The 23278-nt window shown below is 41.4% G+C and overlaps 1 protein-coding gene across 5 annotated transcripts in view; it reads right to left on the minus strand.

The window, feature by feature from the left end:
• The window catches only part of Ptprr (protein tyrosine phosphatase receptor type R), a 211154-nt gene that overhangs the window by 1261 nt on the left and 186615 nt on the right, over positions 1 to 23278 (minus strand). For all 5 annotated transcript variants that reach the window (XM_040754844.1, XM_040754843.1, XM_040754845.1 and 2 more), the window contains 3 exons: positions 20769 to 20879; positions 19153 to 19310; positions 16571 to 16684 (listed from right to left, as the gene is read on the minus strand). In XM_040754844.1, coding sequence (XP_040610778.1) covers positions 16571 to 16684; positions 19153 to 19310; positions 20769 to 20879 — 383 coding nt within the window. The remainder of the gene's footprint in view (positions 1 to 16570; positions 16685 to 19152; positions 19311 to 20768; positions 20880 to 23278) is intronic.

The raw sequence follows: 23278 nt of genomic DNA on the forward strand, positions 1-23278 counted from the left end.
CTAGAACTAACGTGTTACACCAAACATGTAGACTAGCTGAATATATATATCACTACCCTTCTTACCTGTGTCTAAATATCCTGGCTGGTGAAGTTTAATATATCAATACAGTCATATACTATGCAGCAATGTCATATCATGATGTGTATTACTTATAGGTCAGTGATAATGATGACAGTGATTCCAACAAGCCCACCTGCTGATAGTTGTAATTACATTCATTCCCTAATAATGCATAATAATAACAAATGACTATTCACTATGCTTCTTAGTGTTATCAAGTTTGTACTTCAATTTTAAAAGTCACCTGGAAAACTGTACTCCATGTTAGGCCAGCAGCCGCTGCATGCATATCATAGCTACTGTACCTCTCAACTGCATTGCTTTTTTTCTTGTGCATTCTTTGGTTTCTGATGGCTTTGAGAGAAGCAGGAAATTCTGTACATATATTGTATCATCTAGGTGTGTGGTAGGCTGTGCTGTCTAGGTTTGTACACATATACTACATAGTGTCCATAACAACAAAGTTGTCTAATGAGACATTTTCCAGAACATCTATCTCTCCATCATTACGCAATACAGGGTATGCACTTTCTCTCTCACCACGCCTCTCTCTATATATGCACACACACACACACACACACACACACACACACACACACACACACACACACGCACACGCACACGGACATGCACAAGCACACGACTCAATATAGCACCATGCACTGTAGGCACCTGATTACTTATTTTAATGTTTTGAGACAGGGTCTCCTATAGCTGAGGCTGGTATTGAATTCACTCACTCTGTGGGTAGTAGAGGATGACCTTGAACCTTCATCCTCCTGCCTCCTGGGAGTGCTTTTACCTATGTACTGTTACCAGATCAGTGACAGAACCTTACAGTTGAGTAATCAGACTCTGGAATGAGTTAGTCCATCTAGATAAAACATCTCCTATGCTCATTTTCACCTGTGCGAAGATTTACACAACTTCCTTAAAAGCATTTGGTCTTAGTCCCCTCTTCTGTTAAAGCAAGACAGTGATAGGTTATGCAGTCATTATGAGCGTTCAACTCTGAGCAGCGGAGTGGGGTTTTCAGAGCCTCATCGTCCATCTTCTGTTAAAATGCATTATGCATTTGGGCTAAACAGGATGGAAGTGGGTTACCAAAGCACAGCTGAGCTGTGATCTATTGCTCTTCCTACAAGTGAAAGATCTACTGTAAAGTGGGTTGTTGAAGACTCTTAGGGCACCAACCAGTCTTTGGGTGGGCTGATCATCTAAACACAATAGTGGGTGGATCCTTCATCTGGCTGGAAACTGGGAATTGGCTCTTGCTTTTCCTCTTTGTTGGAGCCATCATCTTCGTCATCACCAGCTGTTCAGCATCACCCTGCCCCCCCCAATGCCGTAGATTGGTAGAAGGCAGCTGCTTTGTGAGAAAAATCACTACTTTTCATCATACTTTCATAGACACAATACTTTTATCTCATTTTCTCCTAGGGTGATGGTTCTTCAGCTTGCTAAGATTGTCATTTCACTGCATAAGAGTTATCACTATAGTAATTATCTGAACTTCTGTAATCTCCTGGTGACTCATCAGTCACACAACAAATCCTATTTTAGTTTCAGTCTTGGTTTTACCTACTCTTTTTTCTATTGGTAGTAGGCAGATAATTTTCAGATCATGTAGGCAGTTCCAACTTAAAAGCATGATACATTGTTCCCACTGTCATATGACTTCTGGTTACTGACAACTGAAACTAGCCTTGTATATATGTCTGTTAAACTAATATAGTAGTGAGACCACGCCCTCTGAGCTAGACAGTGATTCCTCAGACAGTTTTGATATGGTGCCAAAACCACATATGTGGCAAGAAAAGAGGAGGTGACTTTAGTTTCCAGTGTTAGCAACTTCCTTATCATAGTCTTTTCCAGTAGAACTGTACATTTTGTTTTCCAAGCATGGACTGGTCAGAAGGTGACAATAGAAATGGCAATTGAGGAGTCATTTTCATTTCTTAGTTGTAGTATGACATCTGGGAACATTTAGATAAACATAGCAGGTGTTCAAGAGATGCTAGTCTGAACTGCAAAGCTCAGGAGATGCAGCCACAGTAAACATCAGGGCAGCAGCTGGGCACCAAGAGACACCTCCCTTCCTTTGACATTTTCTCAGAGAATCAATACACTTATGTCAAGCACAGGCTATAAGTGGAAACTCTGAGCACCCTGGGCTCTGGTCTGAGAGCCTCCTGTTACTGTTTACCTCACCTTGAGGCAAGACCTCCACTTTCTTGACTACTCTGTTCAGCAACGACATTTGTGTGTCTGATTGATGGACCAATGGAGTCACAGTTCAGGTCTTACTTATCATTTTACCATTAAGTGGCTCAGCAGTATGTGATCACGGTTGGAACAGATTCGCTGTGAGTAGACTCTATCAAGTATAACAGATGGTGTTAACCAGGTCAAGGTTGCTGCAGCCACGGGAGATGGGGAAGATGGGAAAGATGGGACTATGCAGTGTGCTCTGGCAAAATTCCTGTAGATTTGAAAGCTTCAGGAAGACACAGGCAAAGTGTTGTTATTTCCCATTTCTTTAGGAAAATAAGAACAAAAGAAGTAGCATCAGAGGAGTCCTCAAAGATCAGTCATTGGAATTACTGGCAAAATCTTGTTTCTCTATAGGCCGGGCTGTCAGCCAGCTTCTGGAATGCTCATGGCCAGAGAAACCTTTAGAGGCAGGCTTCCGAAGACATCAAAATGAATTTCTCTCTCTCTCATGTTCTCATCCTATTGGCCAACTGAAATAACCCCAATAGGTCTCAAGATTCCTCTTGTAGTCACACAATAGTTGTCTAAATGATGAAAACAACCATCAAAGTCCCATAATCTTTCTTCTCTAGACTAAACATCCTGTGGTTACTCAACATTTCTGTGTAGCCTGGTTCCCTGCCACTCACAGACAGCCTCACTTCTACAAGCTGTTTTATGAAACAGGACCTTCCTAAGTGCGTTATCTATCCTCAATGGGAGTTTGTCAGCAAGCACCTTTTCTCCCTGAGCTATATACACTATAGACTATTGAGACTACATTTGCAGATACATCAGGAGGTGAGGTCCCTGGGCCTGCATGGTGTTTGATACTCAGCAAGCCTCTTGAACATGAACATTACAGGGTTTTTTTTTGTCCTATATTGAAGCTGTTGGAAGTTAAACACAGGAACTTACATTAGCTCCTGTTCACGACAATTTGTTAATTCTTCTGAGCACAATGTATACCAAATTATTATTTCTAACATTCACTATATTGCTCTTCCATTTCTGACTTCCAGGACTGAACCTTCCAGGCATCGAACAAGTGCATCTTGCATCTTATCTAAGTCATTTATGTAAAACAAAACAACAACACAAATAGAAAAAGACAGGACTAGCCGGGCATTGGTGGCACATGCCTTTAATCCCAGCACTTGGGAGGCAGAGGCAGGCGGATCTCTCTGAGTTCAAAACCAGCCTGGTCTACAGAGTGAGTTCCAGGACAGCCTCCAAAACAATACAGAGAAACCCTGTCTTGAAAAAAACCAAAAAAAAAAAAAAGAAAAGAAAAAAGAAAAAGATAGGACTAAAATAAGATGATGTCTTCACAATGAGTAATTTGATATGATATATATTGTTTAATCTTATCTTAATACTGTTTCCAGTTAAGTTGTAGGTTCTTAAGGTCAAGTATGACCTAGCAGTTCCTACAACAAATAGTTAACTAGTCCTAAGTCAAATAGGTAATGTATTAAATAAATAACCCAGGCCATGGCATTTTTATGTTATGTGAAAGTAGATAAAACATGGGCTAAAAGGAAGTAAAGACTTTCCCAGGTTACATTCATTAGATACCAGTTAAAATTTAAGAACTTGTCACAGTCGTCTTGGGAAATGTTTAATAAATACTTCATAGAACTTAAAACCTAGGATTACTCTTTAGTTTGCATTCAGTTCTAGGGGAATTTTTTTTCCTTTGTAACATGGTAATATGAAAAAAAACACAAAATAAACTCAGGAAGCTAGAACGGCATACAAAATATTTTTGTGGAAAAAAATGAATACAGTCATACAGATTATGGAGTCTTTGAGAGAGTTTTCTAGTAATTCACCCCCTACCCCAGTTTAGCAATAATTGATCCGAGGCAATTGATTCAATCTGATAGAGTCTATGGGTTTGCTAAAATTTAAATTTACACTACAGAAACAGTCAGTTCCTAATGTGAACTGGTTCTAGAAGGCAAGAGTTGGGGATTCTCTTATTTATTACTTCAAAAACAACCATAATCAAGCAGAAACAAACATAACTCCAAAGGCATCTTCCAACTGATGTTCAAAGAACAGACATTAGCAAAATCCATTACCTGTGGTAGGTCATAGTTCAAATTCAACCAAAGTTGAGGTTTTAATAGAGTCCTATAATTCCAAGTCTTAGGAGATTAGCCTGTACAGGCTCCAAAATTGTCACCATCAGTGGGACAGAAGGCTAGAAATTAACACTGTTGTTTAGCCATTACAGAACTCAAGAATTCTCTTTAGGTACAAATTCGGGTTTCACAAACTACCGTAGATTAAGTTATAATTTATGTCTATTATTTAGTATATATTCGCCAAAAAGAATAAAATTATCTGAGCCCAGAGGCCTATGATCTCAGCATTTGGTAGGTGGAGGGGGAGGATCAGGAGTCCAAGGCCAGCCATGACACCTATGACTATCTCAAAAGGCAAAAACGAAAACATGAAGAAATGAAAAGGTCTGGAATGCCAAGGTGTCAAGTTCATTAACAACAGGGATCAAAGTATGTTAAGATGCCAGAAGGAAATAAAAGCAAACCCAGCACACACTTTTGTCAAGATAGATTCTGTCACCATTACCAATTGGATGATTTACCTTATATTATCTTTGCATTGCTTGGTTATTTACACACACACACACACAGAGAGAGAGAGAGAGAGAGAGAGAGAGAGAGAGAGAGAGAGAGAGGGAGGGAGGGAGGGAGGGAGGGAGGAAAGGAGAGAGAGAGAGAGAGGGGAAGGGAGGGAGGGAAGGAGAGGGAGGGAGGGAGGGAGGGAGGGAGGGAGGGAGAGAGCAACACAGCAGTCGTACCTACTAAGCACTGTTGTGAGGAACAAATGGGACGATCCATCTCAAACGCTGTGGATGAAGCTAAGCTCCTATGGCTGACATATACATAGTACCCTCTGGTCAAACAGGACCAGTTAGAAAGCTATGCGGTGAATTGTCTGTCAGCTTTGGAGAGCTGAGAACGGGCCGGGCCAGCGATAAATTGGTCCAAGTTGGGAAAGTCTGGATGGAAACGGAATTGGTCCAAATATGTCCTATGCAAGGAGATACCTGTAGATGAGGCAGCTGGAACAATGGGGAGCAGTGGGTTTGGCGCCTGGCAGATTTTGGGTGTAAGGCCTTATTTTTAAACCAATTAGCTTTGTGATTTAATTAATTTTTATTGTTTCCATTTTGAGACGGGGTCTTGCTGAAAAACCCCAGGCTTGGCTCAAACTCCTGCAATCCTCTTGCCTCATCCTCCCAAGTGCTGAGATTACAGGAGAACATCACCACTCCAGAGAGCTCTGATCTTTTTTAACCACAGGTCACTTATCTCCTCCTCTACAACTTGGCTTTTTCCATTTATAAGATAATATGAATGATAGCTGTCACCTCATTGTAAGCATTAAATATGTCAGAACTCTTGGTTATTTAGCTACAGGACAGTCACAGAAACCCCAGGAGTCCCTGGTTCTCTGGTGGTATCAGGGAGGAGGAAGAGAAGGAAGAGGAGGAGGAGGAGGAGGAGGAGGAGGAGGAGGAGGAGGATGTGAGATGTCAGTCCCAGCTGTCACTAGGGTAGCTAGGCATGCTTTTAGTGGCTCTTCACATTGGTGCTCTGTGGAAGATTTTGCTTGCAAGAAATTTTCCATTGTCTACACCCACAAAAGAGCTTGCAAAGTGCTGGCCTGGCGAGTGAATGTGTCAGCTAATAAGGTTTCAGGTTTTGCAGGGCTTTGGAGATACTTCACAAGTGCTTAGTACAATGGCTGCTGGTGCTTAGGTACTAAATAAACGCTGCCTGTCTTTGTTCTTTGAACCACTATACCTGAGTTGATCACTATACCTGGTTGCTTGGCACAGTTGTAGTTTGCTCCCAAGTCATGGTGAGGCTCTGGTGATTCCCTCTTGAAAGGTCTGGGATTGTATTCTAGGTGATTAACTTACCCTATTTATGTCATACCCTAAGCCCTGGAAACAAAGTAGCCCCTCTCCTTTATTGTTAAGGTATTGTCAGCTCTGCTTTCCTTGTGGCCATGCAATAGGAAGACAGTTAACTAGACCAGAAAGGCTTCAGATATGCTACCCTTTCTAGACATGCCAGACATCTCGTCTCATTAGCTCTGCCAAGCCTGGTGTCAGCTCCCTCCCGTGCAGGGAAGCATGTAACTGTGTCAGCTGGGGCTCAGCTCAAGTTAGAAGAGGGAAAAATGTAGGACTCCCATGCCCATGCTTCGCAAATGAGACAGTGTTTTGGAAAAAAAAACAAAACAAGACAAAAAACTTCCAGAGCCTCCCAGGTGCCCAGGAGAGAGCTTTGGCTTTTAATATGTTAAAATGGTGACCTTTTGTGACTGTTATACACACACACACACACACACACACACACACACACACACACACACACGGCCATAGCCTTTCCTGCTGCACCACCCAGCCAGTATCCGGTCTAATCAGTAGCCAGAAGGAATTCTACAGTGGTGACTCACTTCTGGGCTAACAATGGAACTCTCAAGCCTTTGCTTTGCTTTTTATTATTTTTCAAATCTGGAATTCTTTTTGGTAAAGTTTGGTACAGTAAATTTAGAACAAAAGCTGTAGACATGAATGTGCCTCCTGGGTAAAGCGCCGATGGCTTTGGCTTGAGTCAAAGTGTGGGGGCCCAGCTGTGAGGTGTGCCAGCCCCTCCACCAAAAGTTTTCCCAGATCTTTAGCAGATGCCTTGCCAACACAGGAGAATTTAGAAGGGTGTGGTGGTGGAGTCTGTGATCTCAGTATATTCAAGGTAGAGGCAGGAGGATTAGGACTGGGCCACATGAGGCCCTGTTTGAAGAAAACAAAACAAAGCCAGGTGTGGTGGCTCCAGTCTTTAATCTCAGCACTCAAGAGACAGAGGCAGGTATATCTCCACGAGTTCAAGGCCAGTCTGGTCTACACAGGGAGTTTCAGAAAGACAGAGATACATCATAGAGAGGCCCTGTCTCAAGAGGAAAGCAAAACAAAAACAACAGAAAGCAAGGGAGAATTAAAACATAACCACAACTGATTTCTAACAGATAATCTGTAGTGTGTGTGTGTGTGTGTGTGTATGTGTGGTGAGTACATACACATGCATGTGCACATACACATGCATGTATACATATAGAAGGCAGAATAACTTCAAATGTCATTCCTCAGATACTAGCCTCTTTTTTTCTTTAAAACAGGGTCTCTCATTGGTTTGTACTTTTTAAAAAATAAGTTATTTGTGTTTTATTTATGTAGATGCTTTGCCTATATGCATGTCTGTATTCGGGAATCAGATCCCCTATAACTGGAGTTATAGACAGCTGTGAGCTGCCATGTGGGTGCTGAGAATTGAACCTGGGTCCTCTGGAAGAGCAGCCAGTGCTCTAAACCACTGAACCATTTCTCCAGCCTACTTTCAAAGTGGGTTAGGCCTGCTGGCCAGTGAGCCTCAGAAGTGTGCATGTCTCTGACTCTCTGGTTCTGCAGTATTGTCTAAACACAGGTTCTGAGTATTGAACTCAGGTCCTCATGTTTATCAAACCACAACAAAATCAAATCAAAATGAAACAAAAGGTAATGTTACCAAATGAGTGCCGCCTCCCTGCCCTAGACCAGGTGTTTGGAACAGTGACACTTTCTCTGAAATAGCATACTCTAAACCTAAAATATTTGTTGTTCATAAACAGCAGTACTGATGAAGTGATAATTCAATTATAGCTTATATATATATATGCATATGCCAGTTTGGATTTGAAATTTCTGTGTAGCTGAAAATGACCCCCAACTTCTGATCCACCTGACTCTATCTCCCTAGTGTTGGGTTTCTAAGCATGTCTACTATTCCTGTTTACGTAGTGTTGGGATTTGAGCCCAGGGCTTTGGCATGCTGGGCAAGCTCTCTACTAGTTAAGATACATCCCCAGGATTAGTACCAGTGTTGCTTTCAAGATTAATTTTTCCCTGAAAATTATCCACCTTCCCCACAACACACACACACAACACTGAAGAAGCAGGCTGGCATTCAATTAAGTCCTAGCTGGAATGAAGACAGACATTGTCCTGGAAATCCCTGGAAGGCTCCATTGTGAAACCTGTTTTACAGAGAGGGTCTTTCATTAGGATCTCAAAAACCAGAGTAGCAGGAAAACACACACCAACTTCTTTCTAAATGTCCTGAGAATAAGTGAGCCAAAATCCAGAATTCCTGATCTTCCAATGAGGCCTTTGGAGCTCACTAGATGTAGCCTCGTGGTTAGTTTAGAATACAGAAATGCAATAAAGGTCAGGCTGTGCTTGATTAAATTACAATAAGGAGCAGAAACTTTATATCTGAAATTATTTTAGCTAGGTTTTGGAGACAAGGATTATTTGAGGACAGATATTAGAATAAGATATTGGTGGCATGCATACTCCTTCTCTCAGATGGGTATGTTAAGAAAAAAAAGAAGCAATCTGCCAAACTGGAGTAATGAAAACATTTAAACAATGGTGTGACGCACACCGGAAGTGCTTTCCATCCACGCTGGGAGGCTGCAAGTGCGGCCACTGGCTGTCATTCCCCTTCGAAGGCCCCCAAGGTAAAGGCCCATGAGACAGCTACAGACTTCACTAACTCAAAACAAACAACAGGACTAGACAGATTGCTTCCTGCTCTGAGGAGGGCGTCAAGAAATGTGATGGAAACCTTCAATCCAGAGATTCCAATGTAGAGTTTGTTTCCCAGATTCTGTTTTCAAATTCTGCCAGTCCTCAGAGGTTTCAGGGAGTTGAGGGAGCTACAAGGGGGGACCATGTCTGCAGTCAATGTGAACTAGCACGCAATCCTCTCCTCCCTGCTAGATATCTTCAGACACTCACTGCTTTTTAATCATTTTTTGGCATGTCTCTGAGGCATGCTCTTAGGGTTCTTGGGCCATTTTATTGCTATAGGTCATTATTATGAGTCACGATTATCATTGTATCTATGATGCGTGTGTGCGTATGTGTTTTAGCTCTTGCCTTTCCATGTCATTGGAGTCAGGACATTTTTATTGTTTGCCTTTGTATTTGCAAGTCTAGCTGACCCATTAGCTTCTTCTATTCCCCTCCCCCTCCCGCCAAGCTAGATTTGGATGAAGTCCTTACTTGGCTTGTTGGTGCCCTCTCTATCTGGGCTCCACAGATGTGACAGCAATGTATCTGAATCACCACTTAGAACAATGAAGAAATATAATATCTCAGTACTGGCAGGAGGAAACAATTCCATTTCACCATTCACTTCCATCTCACTGTAGGAGAACTTAGATTACAGATGCCTTCTACTGGAATTTTAGTATGTTCTGGGGATTCAAACTCAGGTCCCACTTCCTTGGCAAACAGTTAACCCATGGGGTCATCTTCCCAGCCTTCATCATTACTTTCTACAAAAGAGACAAGTGCACATATTATATTCAGTGCATAACGACCTTGTGTCACCATCTCCCATCACACAGCTTTGGTGCTTTTGTGAGTTGATTGTACAGGGTATTACATGGTGAAGGGCTGCTGGTTGGTACAGCTCCATAGCAACTGAATCCTCAATTAGAAGTATTTGAGATTAGAAGACAAAGCAAAGTATAAAAGGGCTTTCTAAGCAAGACAAAAAGACTACACTGTGCTCACTTTGATATTAATGTTATGGGTCCTCTCTTTCATCTAGTTTTATTTTAAGTTGCCAGTTTATGCATGTATAGTAACCATCTCAACAGGAAAGTATGACTGACTCAAAAATCTCTTTCCATACCAGCCAACACAGAGTTCCCTGTACTTGTCAGGTCTGGTGTTTGTAACAAACAATCAAACCCGAAATGATCAGAAACAGGCAGTTTCTCCTGGTTTATATATCAAAAAGTTCAGGGTCATTGTGAAAATGATCAGAAACAGGCAGTTTCTCCTGGTTTATGTATCAAAAAGTTCAGGATCATTGTGAAAATGTTAGTACAGAACTTAAAACTTTGTGTTTAACCTACTCCAGAGAACAACAGCCTTTGCTAAACAAACAAAAATCCCAAATCTAACCATTAAAAAACTTGAGTAAAATTAGAAATTCAGCTTAGAGTGTTAGAAAGGAATCAAGTATGTCTGTTAGTATAAGCCTGTATTGCCAACTGCTTGAGAGGGTAATGCTGGAAGATCTCAAGCTGAGGCTCTATCTCCATCACAATGTGAGTTCAAAGCCATTCTGGGAAACTTAGGAAGGCTGTGCTTAAAAATAAAAAGCAAAAAGAGAGATGGGGATATTATTAATGGGACTCTATGTTCAGTCTCCAGTACTAACACACACAGAGACTCACGCACACACACCTACACACACACACACACACAAACTCACACACACAGACTCACACACACACACACACACAGACTCTCTTTCTCTCACACACACATGAATATTTAATATATGAATTGGTCTAGGGAATGTGACATCCATTGTGTCTTGGGTTCCCCTTTAAGAATGAATCCTGTAGTTACTATTCCTGAGGCCAGATATTTTTGCAGCATCCTTTTCTTACTAGATAGCAAGCAAATGTTATGGCTATTATTACCGTGTCATTGTTCTTCATGGAACCAAGGTTCTACAGCAATAGCTAAGAGAGATGCTAGAACACAAGGGATCACTCTCCAATCACTGCACCCAAGGGTTGAGAAGGCATCTTACTGGAAGGGGTCCTCACGTTCGTGGGAGTTCCCAACAGTATCAGATTACCAACTAAATATGGTACATGTGTCACTGACTTTCAAATGAATGGAGGCTCATTGTGAGTCATGCAATGAAAACTAATTTACAAACATGAGATTCAAAATGCAAGGTGGAAGTCTATGAAATAGTTTACTCTCCAAATGGGTCTTCCTACCAGAAGGGGTTGGACTCCACCCTTCTTTATTCTAATAGGCAGAGAGGCCTAGAGTAGACGAGTGGTCACAGAAAGTTGGGGTAGAGTAGGGTCTGCTTCAAGCATCTTGACATATGGTCTAGAGATGCCTGATTACACACAGCGCACGGTTGCCTGCATACTCTACTTTCAGATAGTTCTCGGTCCCAGTTGCCACAGCTCCTTCTTTGTGTTTTAATCAAAAACTAAAACCATGGGGAAGAAGGGATGAATCATTAATTTTCTACTGAAGAAAACATGAGTGGTTGTCTTGCACTGAATCTGAACTACTTATAAAAAAAGATACCCTGTTTTAGCTGCGAATACATTCCAAAGTATTATCAAAAGTAGAACGACAGACTTATGAACCTTCCACGAGAACTGTGGCATCTATTTATGGGAGTTGCATGAAAGCCAGTAATAACAATGCTTTGGCAGAAGAGTTAGGAGGCCACTGGAAGGCTGTGTTACTGTTTTGAACTGCAAACATCTATTCAGCCTACATGCTCTGCCTTGAACTGGACCACTTGAGTTTATTGCTAACATGTAGATTTGCGATTTGAATAAAAATGACCTTCTCTTGTCTGGTTTCATAACAACAAGCATGTATTGTAATATATTTTTTTCAATCAGGATTTTTTATTCTGACCAGTGCTCAAACTCATCCAAGTCACTGTCATGTTTTTTGCTTTTTTTTTGTCAACTCTTAGCCATCCTTAGCTTATCTGAGGAAACAGCTATGATAGATAGGTAGGTTATTTGTTTTTTATCCAAAGACAGGTTTTCATTCTATAGCCTGTGATGGCCTGAAACTCTCTGTGTAGTTAGGATGGCCCCAAATTCACTGTAATCCTTTGGCTGTGGTATCTCAAGTGCTGGAACTATAGGTGTGAGCCACCATGCCTAGAGTGAGGGGTAGATTAGAAGATGCCCTGTGCATAGTCTAGCAGCACCAGTGGGCAGAGGTCATTGCTAAAAGGAGAACAAAGCCTAGGCTGGGCCAGGTGGTACAGGCCTGGAGTTCCAGCTAGTTAGGAGTTTTGAGGCCTGACTGTGCTACAGTGAGTTCAAAGCCAGTTTGGGCAACTAAATTAAACTTTGTCTTAGCAACATGAAAACAAGAAATGGATGGGGATACAGCTCAGTGGTGGAATGAACTTACATACAGGGGTCTTAGGAAACCAGCTAGATATATTTGACAGGCATATTGGCAGTGACTCAAATCCAAGGACAAACTTCAGATCAGCAGGGAATTTGGATATGTTTTAAAGAGTCTATCGAGAATATTAAAAAAAAAAAGCCTAGCCTCGTGGGAAGGCCTTGGTGATAGAAGGCCAAGGCCAAAATTTCTGGCCATTGGCTGTAGGAAGGAAGAAGTAGATAGAGGAGGTATTTTGATAGGGATTTTTAAAAAATGTATCGTGATTCCTTTCAAAACTAGAGAACAGTTCAGTGGAGTCAGCAGGGGAACGGCTGGGAAGCAGAGACCAAGGCAGAGGTCAGGCTACAAAAGTGAGTGGTGGAGGTGGGAGATGGGTGCCAGTGAGATCAACACGATGGAAGCCAACACCATGTGCAGGCCAAGCGTCTTATTCAGTACGCTGTTTGAAATGGGGTCAGACAGGTGCTGATGGCTGCCACCTTGGCTCAGGGTCAGTTTCCCTCCATGCACTTTAGCTGGTGCTCATGGAATTCTGGAAGTGGAGTGGGAATGCCGCAGTCAGCTTGGAGCTATGGGTCAGAGAGCCTCAGGGACTTGGGGATCCCATTCTGGGGCTGGAGTCAGCAGGCTCATCTCCCTTAACCCGTGTTAGGACCCAAGAGGTGAAAATAGGTCTCCAAAACTAGAGAATATGTCAGATCTTCTTAAAAATGTTTGGTTTTAAGTCACATGCATTTATTTTGCATATGTGTAACTGTTGGGGAGTACATACTACAGCACATGTGGAGAGAGCAGAGGACAATTTGTAGGAGTCTGTTCTCTCATTTTACCATGTGGGTCCTGGGGATTGAACTCATGTCCTTGGGTTTGATCCCAAGTGCTTTAACCCGTTGAGAGTATGTATTGTACTGGATGTAGGCCAAAGGGTCTTTCAACTCAAAGATGGCAATTAAAAATAGAAGAGTGGAAATACTGTGATTGATTTTAGTATGCACAAAATGAAAATGCTCTTAAAGGTAGTGGCATTTGGAATATGCAAATCAGGAAATAGAGAAGGTGATGTTGGGCTAAGAAATGTAGGCTATTTAACCACATTATGGTCTGGTCTTCATCCCACTTACATGCAGGTTGCAAGCCTGTGAGGTGTTATCTGCGACTGTGTCACCTGCAGGTGCATAGTTAGTGTATTTACTTCCTATACTGATAGTCACTGTAGCTAAATTTGATCAAATGCTTATTATGTGTGGGAACCTCACATTTATAGCTTTTGCTGTCACAATGGGAAGTATACATTGTTATTAATTCAATTTTCCAGATGAGAAAGTTAAGGAATGGAGAACTCAAGGAAGCCAATTAAGACCACACAACTGGAAGCAGTGAAAGAGAAAATGGAGACATAGGGTTAGAACCCAGAGTCAGAACTGCATTGATGGACAGTCACTGCTAAACCAAGACAGAATAAGATGGACAGATATGTAGAATAATTCAGATACTAATAGCCAAGTGACACTTAGTAGAGGCTTCTATGTGCCATATACTATACCAAGTACCATATATATGGCACGCATGCACGCACGCACGCACACACACACACACACACACACACACAGACACACACACACACACACACACACAGAGACACACACACTTATTGCATTTCTGGAATAACCCTTTGTTCCTTTGTTTCCTTTATTGAAATCTCAGGACACAACACATAGAATGTGCTCAAAAATATTATTGAACAACTCTCTCTCTCTCTCTCTCTCTCTCTCTCTCTCTCTCTCTCTGTGTGTGTGTGTGTGTATGTGTTTTTAATTTTAGATAAGGTCCTTAGATAAGGATATACAGTTCTGGCTGCCCTTGTACTCACTAATTTATCCCAGGCTAGCACATTCTCAGCAGTCTTCTTGCCTCAGCCTCCAAAGTGCTGGGATCACAGGCATGCATCCCAGTGCCTGGCCACTGGACAAACCTTAAATGACTATAAATGCACAGTTTTACTTTTAGGGAGCCCTAGGTAACAGGGCTGAAGGGCAAGGAACCCGGCTCCCATGCCTTTTTCTTTGTCGTATCATTTCACAGCCCTGGCTTCTGACTCAGATCGACTTGCTCAAGTCTTTGCTTCTTCTTTCCCTCTCACAGGGCAAGAAGCCTCATTCACTGGTATAAAGCTATATTTGCATGTTGAATGTCTAGAACAACCCTGGCTATCTGAAAGGAGGGAGTCCTGTATTTCGCTTTCTTCCCTGTAGAACAGAGCCTAGTCCATTGGAGGCCTGCTACTCCCCCTCCTGCTGCTCCCCCTCCTGCTGGTCCCCCTCCTGCAGCTCCCCTCCCCCCCCCATGCCACTCTTAAGAGGCATCTACTCTTGGTCTCTATCACTGACTCCACTCTCCATTCACCACTCAGGCTTATCTGTGGGGCAAGACGTTTCTCCTCTGTTTTCAAATTTAGTGTTGATCATTATAAGGGTAACCCTCCTGCTTAGATACATTTGGATGGCTACTGCATTAAAAAAAAAGACAGGAAATAAAGTAGTAGGAATTCTTGTAGAAAACAAGAGATGTTTTGATTACTTGGGAATCAAATCCAGTAATACTCCATAGAATAGAAAACAGAGTCTAAAATTAACATGTAAATAGTCATGTTTGTAGCATCATTATTCATAATAGACAAAATATGGAACCAATATACACATTCATCAACAGATGAATAGATAGAGTGTTTTATAGACATAATGGAATATTGTTCAGGGCATTCTGACACATATCAGAATGTGGATAAACCTTGAAGATACCGTGTTACATGAAATGGAGCCAGGCACAAAAAGACGGATATAGCATGATTTTGCTAACGAAAGTTACCTAAGACTCAAGTATGGTGGTACACTGTACAGAGAAAATGAGGTTAGTCTGTGCTACATGAAACAAACAAAAAAACTGAAAAGAAGGATAGAGAGGCTGTGCTGAAGAAGGAGGTGAGAGAAGAGGATTAGAAGGACCAAGAATAGTCGGTGTATACAAAGACAGAATGATGGTTTCCGAGTGCTGGGTTGGTAGAGGGACCATTTAGTGGGCACAGAGTTTTGCAAAGTGAAGGCAATTCTGATCATTGTTTGTATAACAGTGTGAACACACTCATAGCATACTCTCCACTCAAAAACGCATAAGACGCTATGTGTATTTCACATTTTGAAAGTAGATTTCAAAAAAGACTCTTGATAATAGCAAATATGTTCGTGCTCCACTAAACTAAGTGGTCCTATTAAGTCAAAAGAGATTGCATAGTGTACATGAAGGAGTTTGGATTTAAGATATTATACACTTATTGGAGATTAGGAAGAATGAACCATGAGTTTCTGGTATTTGGGCCTCTGATGGTTGGTGTTACAAATAAGTTTCTTCAATGTCTTTTTGTTGTTGTTTTGTGGTAAGTTCTTGTTATGCAGCCCAGACAGGCCTGCAACTTGTGATCCCATGTGCCTGGATCTTCAGCTTCTTCTCTTCTTCCTCTCCCCCTTCCCTCCCAACTTTCCCTCCCCTCTCCTTTAGTTTTCCCCCACTCCTCTCTTGGTAATCTTTCGATAGCCTAGACTGTCTTGCTTAAATATATTTTTAATGTAATGAATGTTTCTCTCTCTTTTTTGTCTGCGTGTGTGTGCGTGTGCGCGCATGCATCTGTGTGTGTCAGTGTCTGTAGTCTATGTGTTTTGTGCATGTATATCTGGGCACACTGGATTACTGAATGCACATGTGTGAGTGTGTATATGCACCCATGGCAGTACAAGGTTAATGTTATGTGTGTTCCTCAATTATTCTTCTCCTTGCAAATGAGGCATTCTTGCACTGAACCTGGATCTTACTTTCTGACTAGTCTAGCTAGCCAATTTATTCTAGAAATCTCCTGCCTCCACTTCCTGCTTTCTGGGACTATGATCAGGTTGTTATGCTCACTGTCTTTTCTGTGTTTCCTGGGAGTCCATACTCTGATCTTTATGTGTGAGAAGTCAAAATGCTTTACCCACTGAGTCATCTTCTCTCCCTACAATGCATGTTCTGTAGAATGGAGATCTAGAACCTTAGAGCTGTTATGTTTATGAAGAGAGGTTGATTAGATGAGGCTGTGATGGATAGTGCTGCTCAGGACTGAGGTTCCTATGATGCCATCCTTGGTCCACGTACCTGTCTACACGAAGCTGGCAGACAATACTTAGTGCGTCCACAACTCCCTCTTCTTTCAACTGTTGACAGCCAATGGATGTAGCGATGAAACACCCCGTCCTCCCAATCCCTGCACTGAATGGGAAAGAAAAGGAAGGAGAGGATACAGAAAAACAACAAAGTTAAGTTGAATTCTTTCAAACGTATACTTTTAAACTTTGACACTGAAAACCAATAATAACAATAATAAAACTACCATTATTGACTATTGCACATCTAGCCTGTTCTGTGTTTAAAACAGATTCTTTTGTTTAATCACAAGTAGCAGAATGAGTATGGTGGAAGGAAGTGAGGGGTTGGGAGAATGATGAGCAGATATTGTAATTGTTCTAGAAAGAATAAGGAATAGGCAGTCAAAAAGAACTATTTACACACATCAGTGTCTGAATGTTAACAGTAGAAAAACAAAATGCCAAAGAGAGCTAGAGGACAAGAAGGATGGTATTGCCACAGGGACAAGGGGGATTCTGGGATGAGAGCTGAACAAGAGATGCGGTTAGATGCTGAAGTCTCATGAATAACCTAAGATTCACTTCTGCTTAGGAGAGAGGATGGGACTGGAGGCAATGTTTCCCTCCCACTTACATTGAGATGTTAACAATAGAAATACTACATGTTTTAGAGAATTTATATGTTTACCTGCCTTACATAGTAATCTATAGAATCATCTTTATGCTTTATTCTCATGAGTGATAATATTTCTCATATTTATTATGTTTTCTTTTTCAGCTGGATGTGACTAAAAATAAATTTAAAAGCAATAGGTCTCCTTTAATTGAGATGTCCATAAAGACTTTGTTTCTTTGAAGAAATAGGATTTCAACCACACCCTAGAAATGGTAGGTGTTTGCCTATCATGGATAACATATATCCCATGTGCAACAATGATGTGAAGGAAGAACTTTATGCAAAACAGAGCAGTGACTTGTGACAGGCAGTGCTAGCTGCAATGGAAAAGAAAGTTCCTTGAGTAGAAAAGCAGGAAACAAACTAGGCATGGAAACTAAGATCCTCCACAAGAAGCTAAGAAGTGAGCCACATCCTCTACACCTAAAAATATTTAAAAGACTTCAATGAGAATTCTCCAGAAAGAAGCTCACATATGCATTCAAACTGGTTCAAATCATGTCAAGGAATTCACTCATCTCTGTAGTGTATCTGCCGGGTCAAGGCTAAGCAACTTTGCTTCAGGTGGTGTGAACCCGTCCACCAGTTTTGAACAAGGACTATACACCATGAAAACGTTTGCAGGAACATCATCCCAGAGAAGCACACAGGCTAGGCCAGAGTGGTCCGAGGGAAGAGGGTATGTGTGTGCAATTAGTCAACTACTTCTGAACTACATGGATGAGGTCATAAGGGTCTGGACTAGGGTGGATGGACAGGAAGCATGATTGTGGGAGAAGCTTTGAAGGGAAAGCCAAGCTGGTCACTGATTAGATACTGAGGCTAGAGTTGAAAGAAGGACCGAAGATAACTGTCAACATTGGATGCAGAGGGAAGGGAACAAAGGAGGCCTCATTCTTAGAACCAACAATCAGAAGAGGCCTTAATTTTCTAGGGGAAGCACCTCTTTCAGTTTGGATATCCTTAGTGCTTAATGATTTTGGGTAGGGGCCCCAGTCCTACTCGATACCCAACTAGTTTTGTTCCCTTTTGACTCCAAGGGTTTAGGATAAATTCTCATGCTAGAAACTCGGTAATGCTGCCTTTGATAACTAGACACAGGCATAAGAACTTTTAATTAATCCACAACATTTGAAAACAGGAGAGTAAAATAAATCTAAAGTCATATAATTTAACAAACTTTTTAAAAGGCTACTTAGAAGGTTAAAAAAAATCAGCATCTTTTTTTTTTTGAAAAATATGGAGCACATGACCAGTCATGGAAATGAATGTAAATTACTTGCTTTGGGCACATGAAAAGTAAAAGAAGGGTGAAATGTCAGTTTGGGGAGGTGAACTTCAAGCTAGACATGAGGAAGAGAACCCCTGGAACACTGTCTACCTGGCCTCCATGCCCTGTGTGTGCCCCTTTTTCCTTAAAATAAATGACCACTTGTCCATTTCCAACTTCATAAATTATTTTCTGTCTGGTTTTCATGAGACACTCTGAAAATAGTTAACTATTCCACCAAACCCACCATAACAATAAGTGCTATCAAGACACAATCCAAATAGTATCTTAAAACAACAAAGCTCCATCAATAATTAAAGATATCTGCAGCTCTTAGTGTGTAAGTGACTAATGAGACAAAAATGAACCAAAAGGAGTTTTATGTCTAATGATGGAGGAAGGTCTCTTGCTCACTCGGCCATCTATTTAATGCTTTGCTGCCTGCTATAAATGTCCCAAAAGGTCTCATTAATTTCTGTGAGCATTGTTTTGATGAAGGCTCTAGTATTAGGATGTTAATCCATTTTTTAATAAATACTTAATTCACTACAAAGTTACATCCTGGAAGCTCAGTCCCACTTGTGCACATTCTATGATTAGATAAAAGCAGATAGCTTTTTGGCTGGAGGATCGGTTCATGCCTTACCTGCAGTGAACAACCACAGGCCCTCGGCCCTCAGAGGCAAGTCTGTCCTCTTCTACATCTAGCATGAGCTGCAGAAGGGGCTGAGCACTGTCTGGAGTCTTGTGATCAGGCCATGAAGTATACCAGTAATGTTTCACATGCTGGGTGTGACTTCCTTGCTGAAAATAGCAATAGCCACCAATTACTCACTCACTTGTGGAACTAAAAGGCACCCACACTACAATGCCAAGTGACTTCCCTGGCTCCCTTCTTAGTGCCAGCTAACTTCTAGGTAAGAAAGAAAAATCTAGAAGCTTTTCAAAATTTCCCTTTTACCTTGAGAAAGTTTTACTGTGCATATCCTGGCTTGAGCGGGAAGATTGAGTGCCTAGTCTCTAAGAATCGAGGTCTGTATCTGTATTCATCAAATATATCACATATGGACTATACATTAAGTTTATGTTTATAATATGCTTTAGTAGCTGGAAACATTGCTACTGTTTAGGACAGGGTCTCACTATATAGCCCTGGCTGTCCTGGAACTTGCTTGTCAACCAGGCTGGCCTCGAACTCATAGAGGTCTGCCTGCCTCTATGGTGGGATTAAAAGCCTGTGCCTCCATGGCCTGCTGAAGAGGTGAAAATATAACAGAAAGGGATGTGTTGTGTTTCCTAGTCTCTAAATCTTGACAGATCATATACAAAAATATGAGACAATATAAGAATATTTGTTTGATATTGGGTAAGAATCATTCTATACTCATCTCAAATGTTGGTATTTAATAACAGCAGGGAATCTTAGCAGGGAAGGAACTATGTGGAGTCCCCAACGTGGAAACACTTTGAGCAAGGGCTCACACACACCATCACAAAACCCAGAGCTCAGGTGGAGGGCCTGCTTCTGATCAGGCACGTGTTTATAGACAGGTGTCCACAAAGCCTCCCTCTGCTACAATTTGGAATGCCAAACACGCCTATGGCTCTGCCTTCACTGTCCTCCTCTCCATGACAGTTCTGTCCCAGCAGTAGGCTGTTGACAGATAGGATTGAGGTCTTAGGTTGAGGGTTCTTTAAAAGTGAGAATAATACCATGGAGATGCTGGTTAGCACCTGTTGCCCTATGAGTTAAGTAAGACCACATTTCTGCAATGGAAACTGGTCTAGGGATGTCCTTATGGAATGGCTGTTAACTACATGTCTTTGAAGTTATCATCAGCCCTGAAGGCTCTTTGTGCCTCCCACAGCCATGCATCAGTGCAGATTTTCTCTTCCACAGTTCTCAGGCCTCACCCAAAGCTACTTCTGCTACAATGACATAGACATCAAAGTCCTGGTAAGGTCACCTGCACAAGCATTAGTTAAGGACCTTCCAAAGGTTAAGTCAGAAGTGTTCTATAAATGAAATCTAGATGGTGCTAATGTCCTGCAGAATGAACTGCCTTAGTGCCTACTTACATTAATTTAATTATTCCATGTTTTAATAGGATCAGAGGGAATGAAGACGACGTGTCTTTGGTCTCGCTATTATCTAGCTTGTGTAAGTTGAATCTTCTAGTACATAGGATAAGTCATTTCAAAGTAGAAATGTACCTCTTATCCTCACCTACTTTGAAGACAGCAATAGCTGTATAATCTTACCTTCAAGACGAGGTTCCGAATGGTATAGTTGTCACATTCATTCACACCGATGACCAGAACCTCAACCTTGCCGTAAATCCCTCTCTTTTCTGGCCAGTAGAGCACACATTTCTGGTGGGGGGTGGGAGTGGGGAGAATATGACAAAGCTTTGTAGTGCTCCTCCTCCGAAAAAGTCTCATTTTTTTCTCATTTAATTAAAACATTCAAAAGTCCCTGGGATGCCTACTCTTTCTGAGGCAGAGCAGGGTGTATGGGGGGAGGGCTGGGGGAACAGAGGGAGGGTAATATGTGAGAGAAGAATGAAAATACACAAAAGTTAGATTTTATTATTCTGTGAATATACTAGGATGAGATGAACTGTATGATGTGTAGAGATATGAATTATATGATGTGTAGAGATGAATTGTATGATGTATAGAGAGATGAATTGTATGATGTGTAGAGAGATGAACTGTATTGTGTGTATAGAGATGAATTATATGATGTATAGAGATGAATTGTATGATGTATAGAGAGATGAATTGTATGATGTGTAGAGAGATGAATTGTATGATGTGTAGAGAGATGAACTGTATTGTGTGTATAGAGATGAATTATATGATGTATAGAGATGAATTGTATGATGTATAGAGAGATGAATTGTATGATGTGTAGAGAGATGAACTGTTATGATGTATAAATAGATGAATTGTGTGATGTGTAGTTATAATAAACCCCAATAAAGTTTGTGTTTTAAAAGTGTTTGTCACACTTTGCTCTTAACCCCACACCAATCATAACAACAAGGTTATCTTTCCCTAACCCCTAATGAGGATTTAAGAATTCCTTAACAACCAACAGGTATAAGGAATGCTGTCTCCCATGGCTAGGCACTTGTCCCTGCTTCATCAAACCAATGTGCCTAACAGGAATACCTGTAATGCGTTAGATGCCCATAGGATTCAATGTCCCCGGCATGCGAAGCATTTGTATTCCACACCCAATGATGTGTTTTTTTTTCACTTATGAGACCTACTGACATAAATGTAGAACAAAATTATGCTTGACATGCTTTTATAATGGATCCTCTGTGGCGAACTCAACAGGAGCAATACTAATGGTATTGTAGACAAGAGGATATAACAGTGCAGGCTTTGGACTCAGAGGACTTGGGTCCAGATCTTAGTTCTGGAGTAGCACATTTGACCTCTCTAGACTCAGTCTCCTCGTAACTTCTTACATGCCAAGTGCTCAGGACAGGACAAAGCCAGGCATACAGTAAGTACTTAAAGCATGTCACTGCTAACTATGCTTCTATTCTTTATTGCATGCTTCTTATTTATTTTGTATAAGCTTATGCATCTACATGCAGAGACCAGAAGAGGATGTCAGGTGTCCTGTACTATTACTCTCTGTCTTATGTTCTTGAGTCACTGGATCTGTAGGCAGGCTGGCCTCCAGAGAGTTCCACTAGTCCTCCTGTTTATGGCCCTGGGGTTACAGGATCACACAGCAGTGCCAAACATCCTGTGTGGTCTCTTGGTATTCAATCTCAAGTCTTCATGTCTGACCAGGAAGATCTCTTGTACAGCCCTGGATCCCATCCACTTATCCTAACCCATTTGATTAGTTTCTTTCAATGGAGCCTCAGTTATTTCCCAAGCTGTTGTGTATCCTAGTACTCACATCTCCCAGATGAGTCCATGGAGACTGGCAGAGTCTTGGTTAAAATTGAGCAAAGAAAGAGGTGTATTGTGGCTCTGCCTGTCACACATGTGTTCCATTGTTCATGAGCAGTCCTGAGCAGGAGGCCTTTCACAACCAATGAGAAAATGGGCCAGGCAGGAGCATGATGCTGGCACTGTTTCGAGTAGTGTACAACTTGAAATGCAGAAGCACAGTCCACGGCTCCCCTAAGCTTGCTTAGCCTTCTTGTGTTTTCCTTGATTCTTTACCAGAACAGCAGCTGGCAATGCAGTATGCCTTGCTCATCCAACAGCCTTTAATTAGCATACCATCTTTTTTTCCAAGTTACAATAGCTTATTTTTACACTGAGCCCCCACCCTCTTGCATTAGAGGAAAGCAGAAAAGGAGGTATGTGTGGATGCTATTGATTATCTGTCCAAGGTCCCAAGTTCATGTTTAAATTGCCACCCTGAACAGCATTATAGGGATTACTTATCATGGTGAGAACAATGACACAAAAGAGGTAGAAATGCTGTCTTGCAAATAATTTTGGGAACCTTCACTAAGTGTAAATAATTAAAGTAATCATCCTATCTAGGTGAATAGAGGCCCAAATAACCATTATTGTTCTGATAACTGGGCTCACCCTTTCAGCAAAATCATTTGTTAATCCCAAGATTAAGAGGGCCATATAGATCTTGTGCAAACAAAAAATTATCAAACTGCCTGAAAGTATTGTGGACATTGATTCTTGAAGTCAGTAGTTCATAGCAAGAGTGGAACACAGCGGGAGGCATAGTTAGGAATTTGATTGCCAAATAACATGCCTATTTCAAGGGTATA

Source organism: Mesocricetus auratus, unplaced genomic scaffold (genome assembly GCF_017639785.1).
Source record: "Mesocricetus auratus isolate SY011 unplaced genomic scaffold, BCM_Maur_2.0 Super-Scaffold_100011, whole genome shotgun sequence".
In the NCBI taxonomy this organism is placed as follows: Eukaryota; Metazoa; Chordata; class Mammalia; order Rodentia; family Cricetidae; genus Mesocricetus; species Mesocricetus auratus.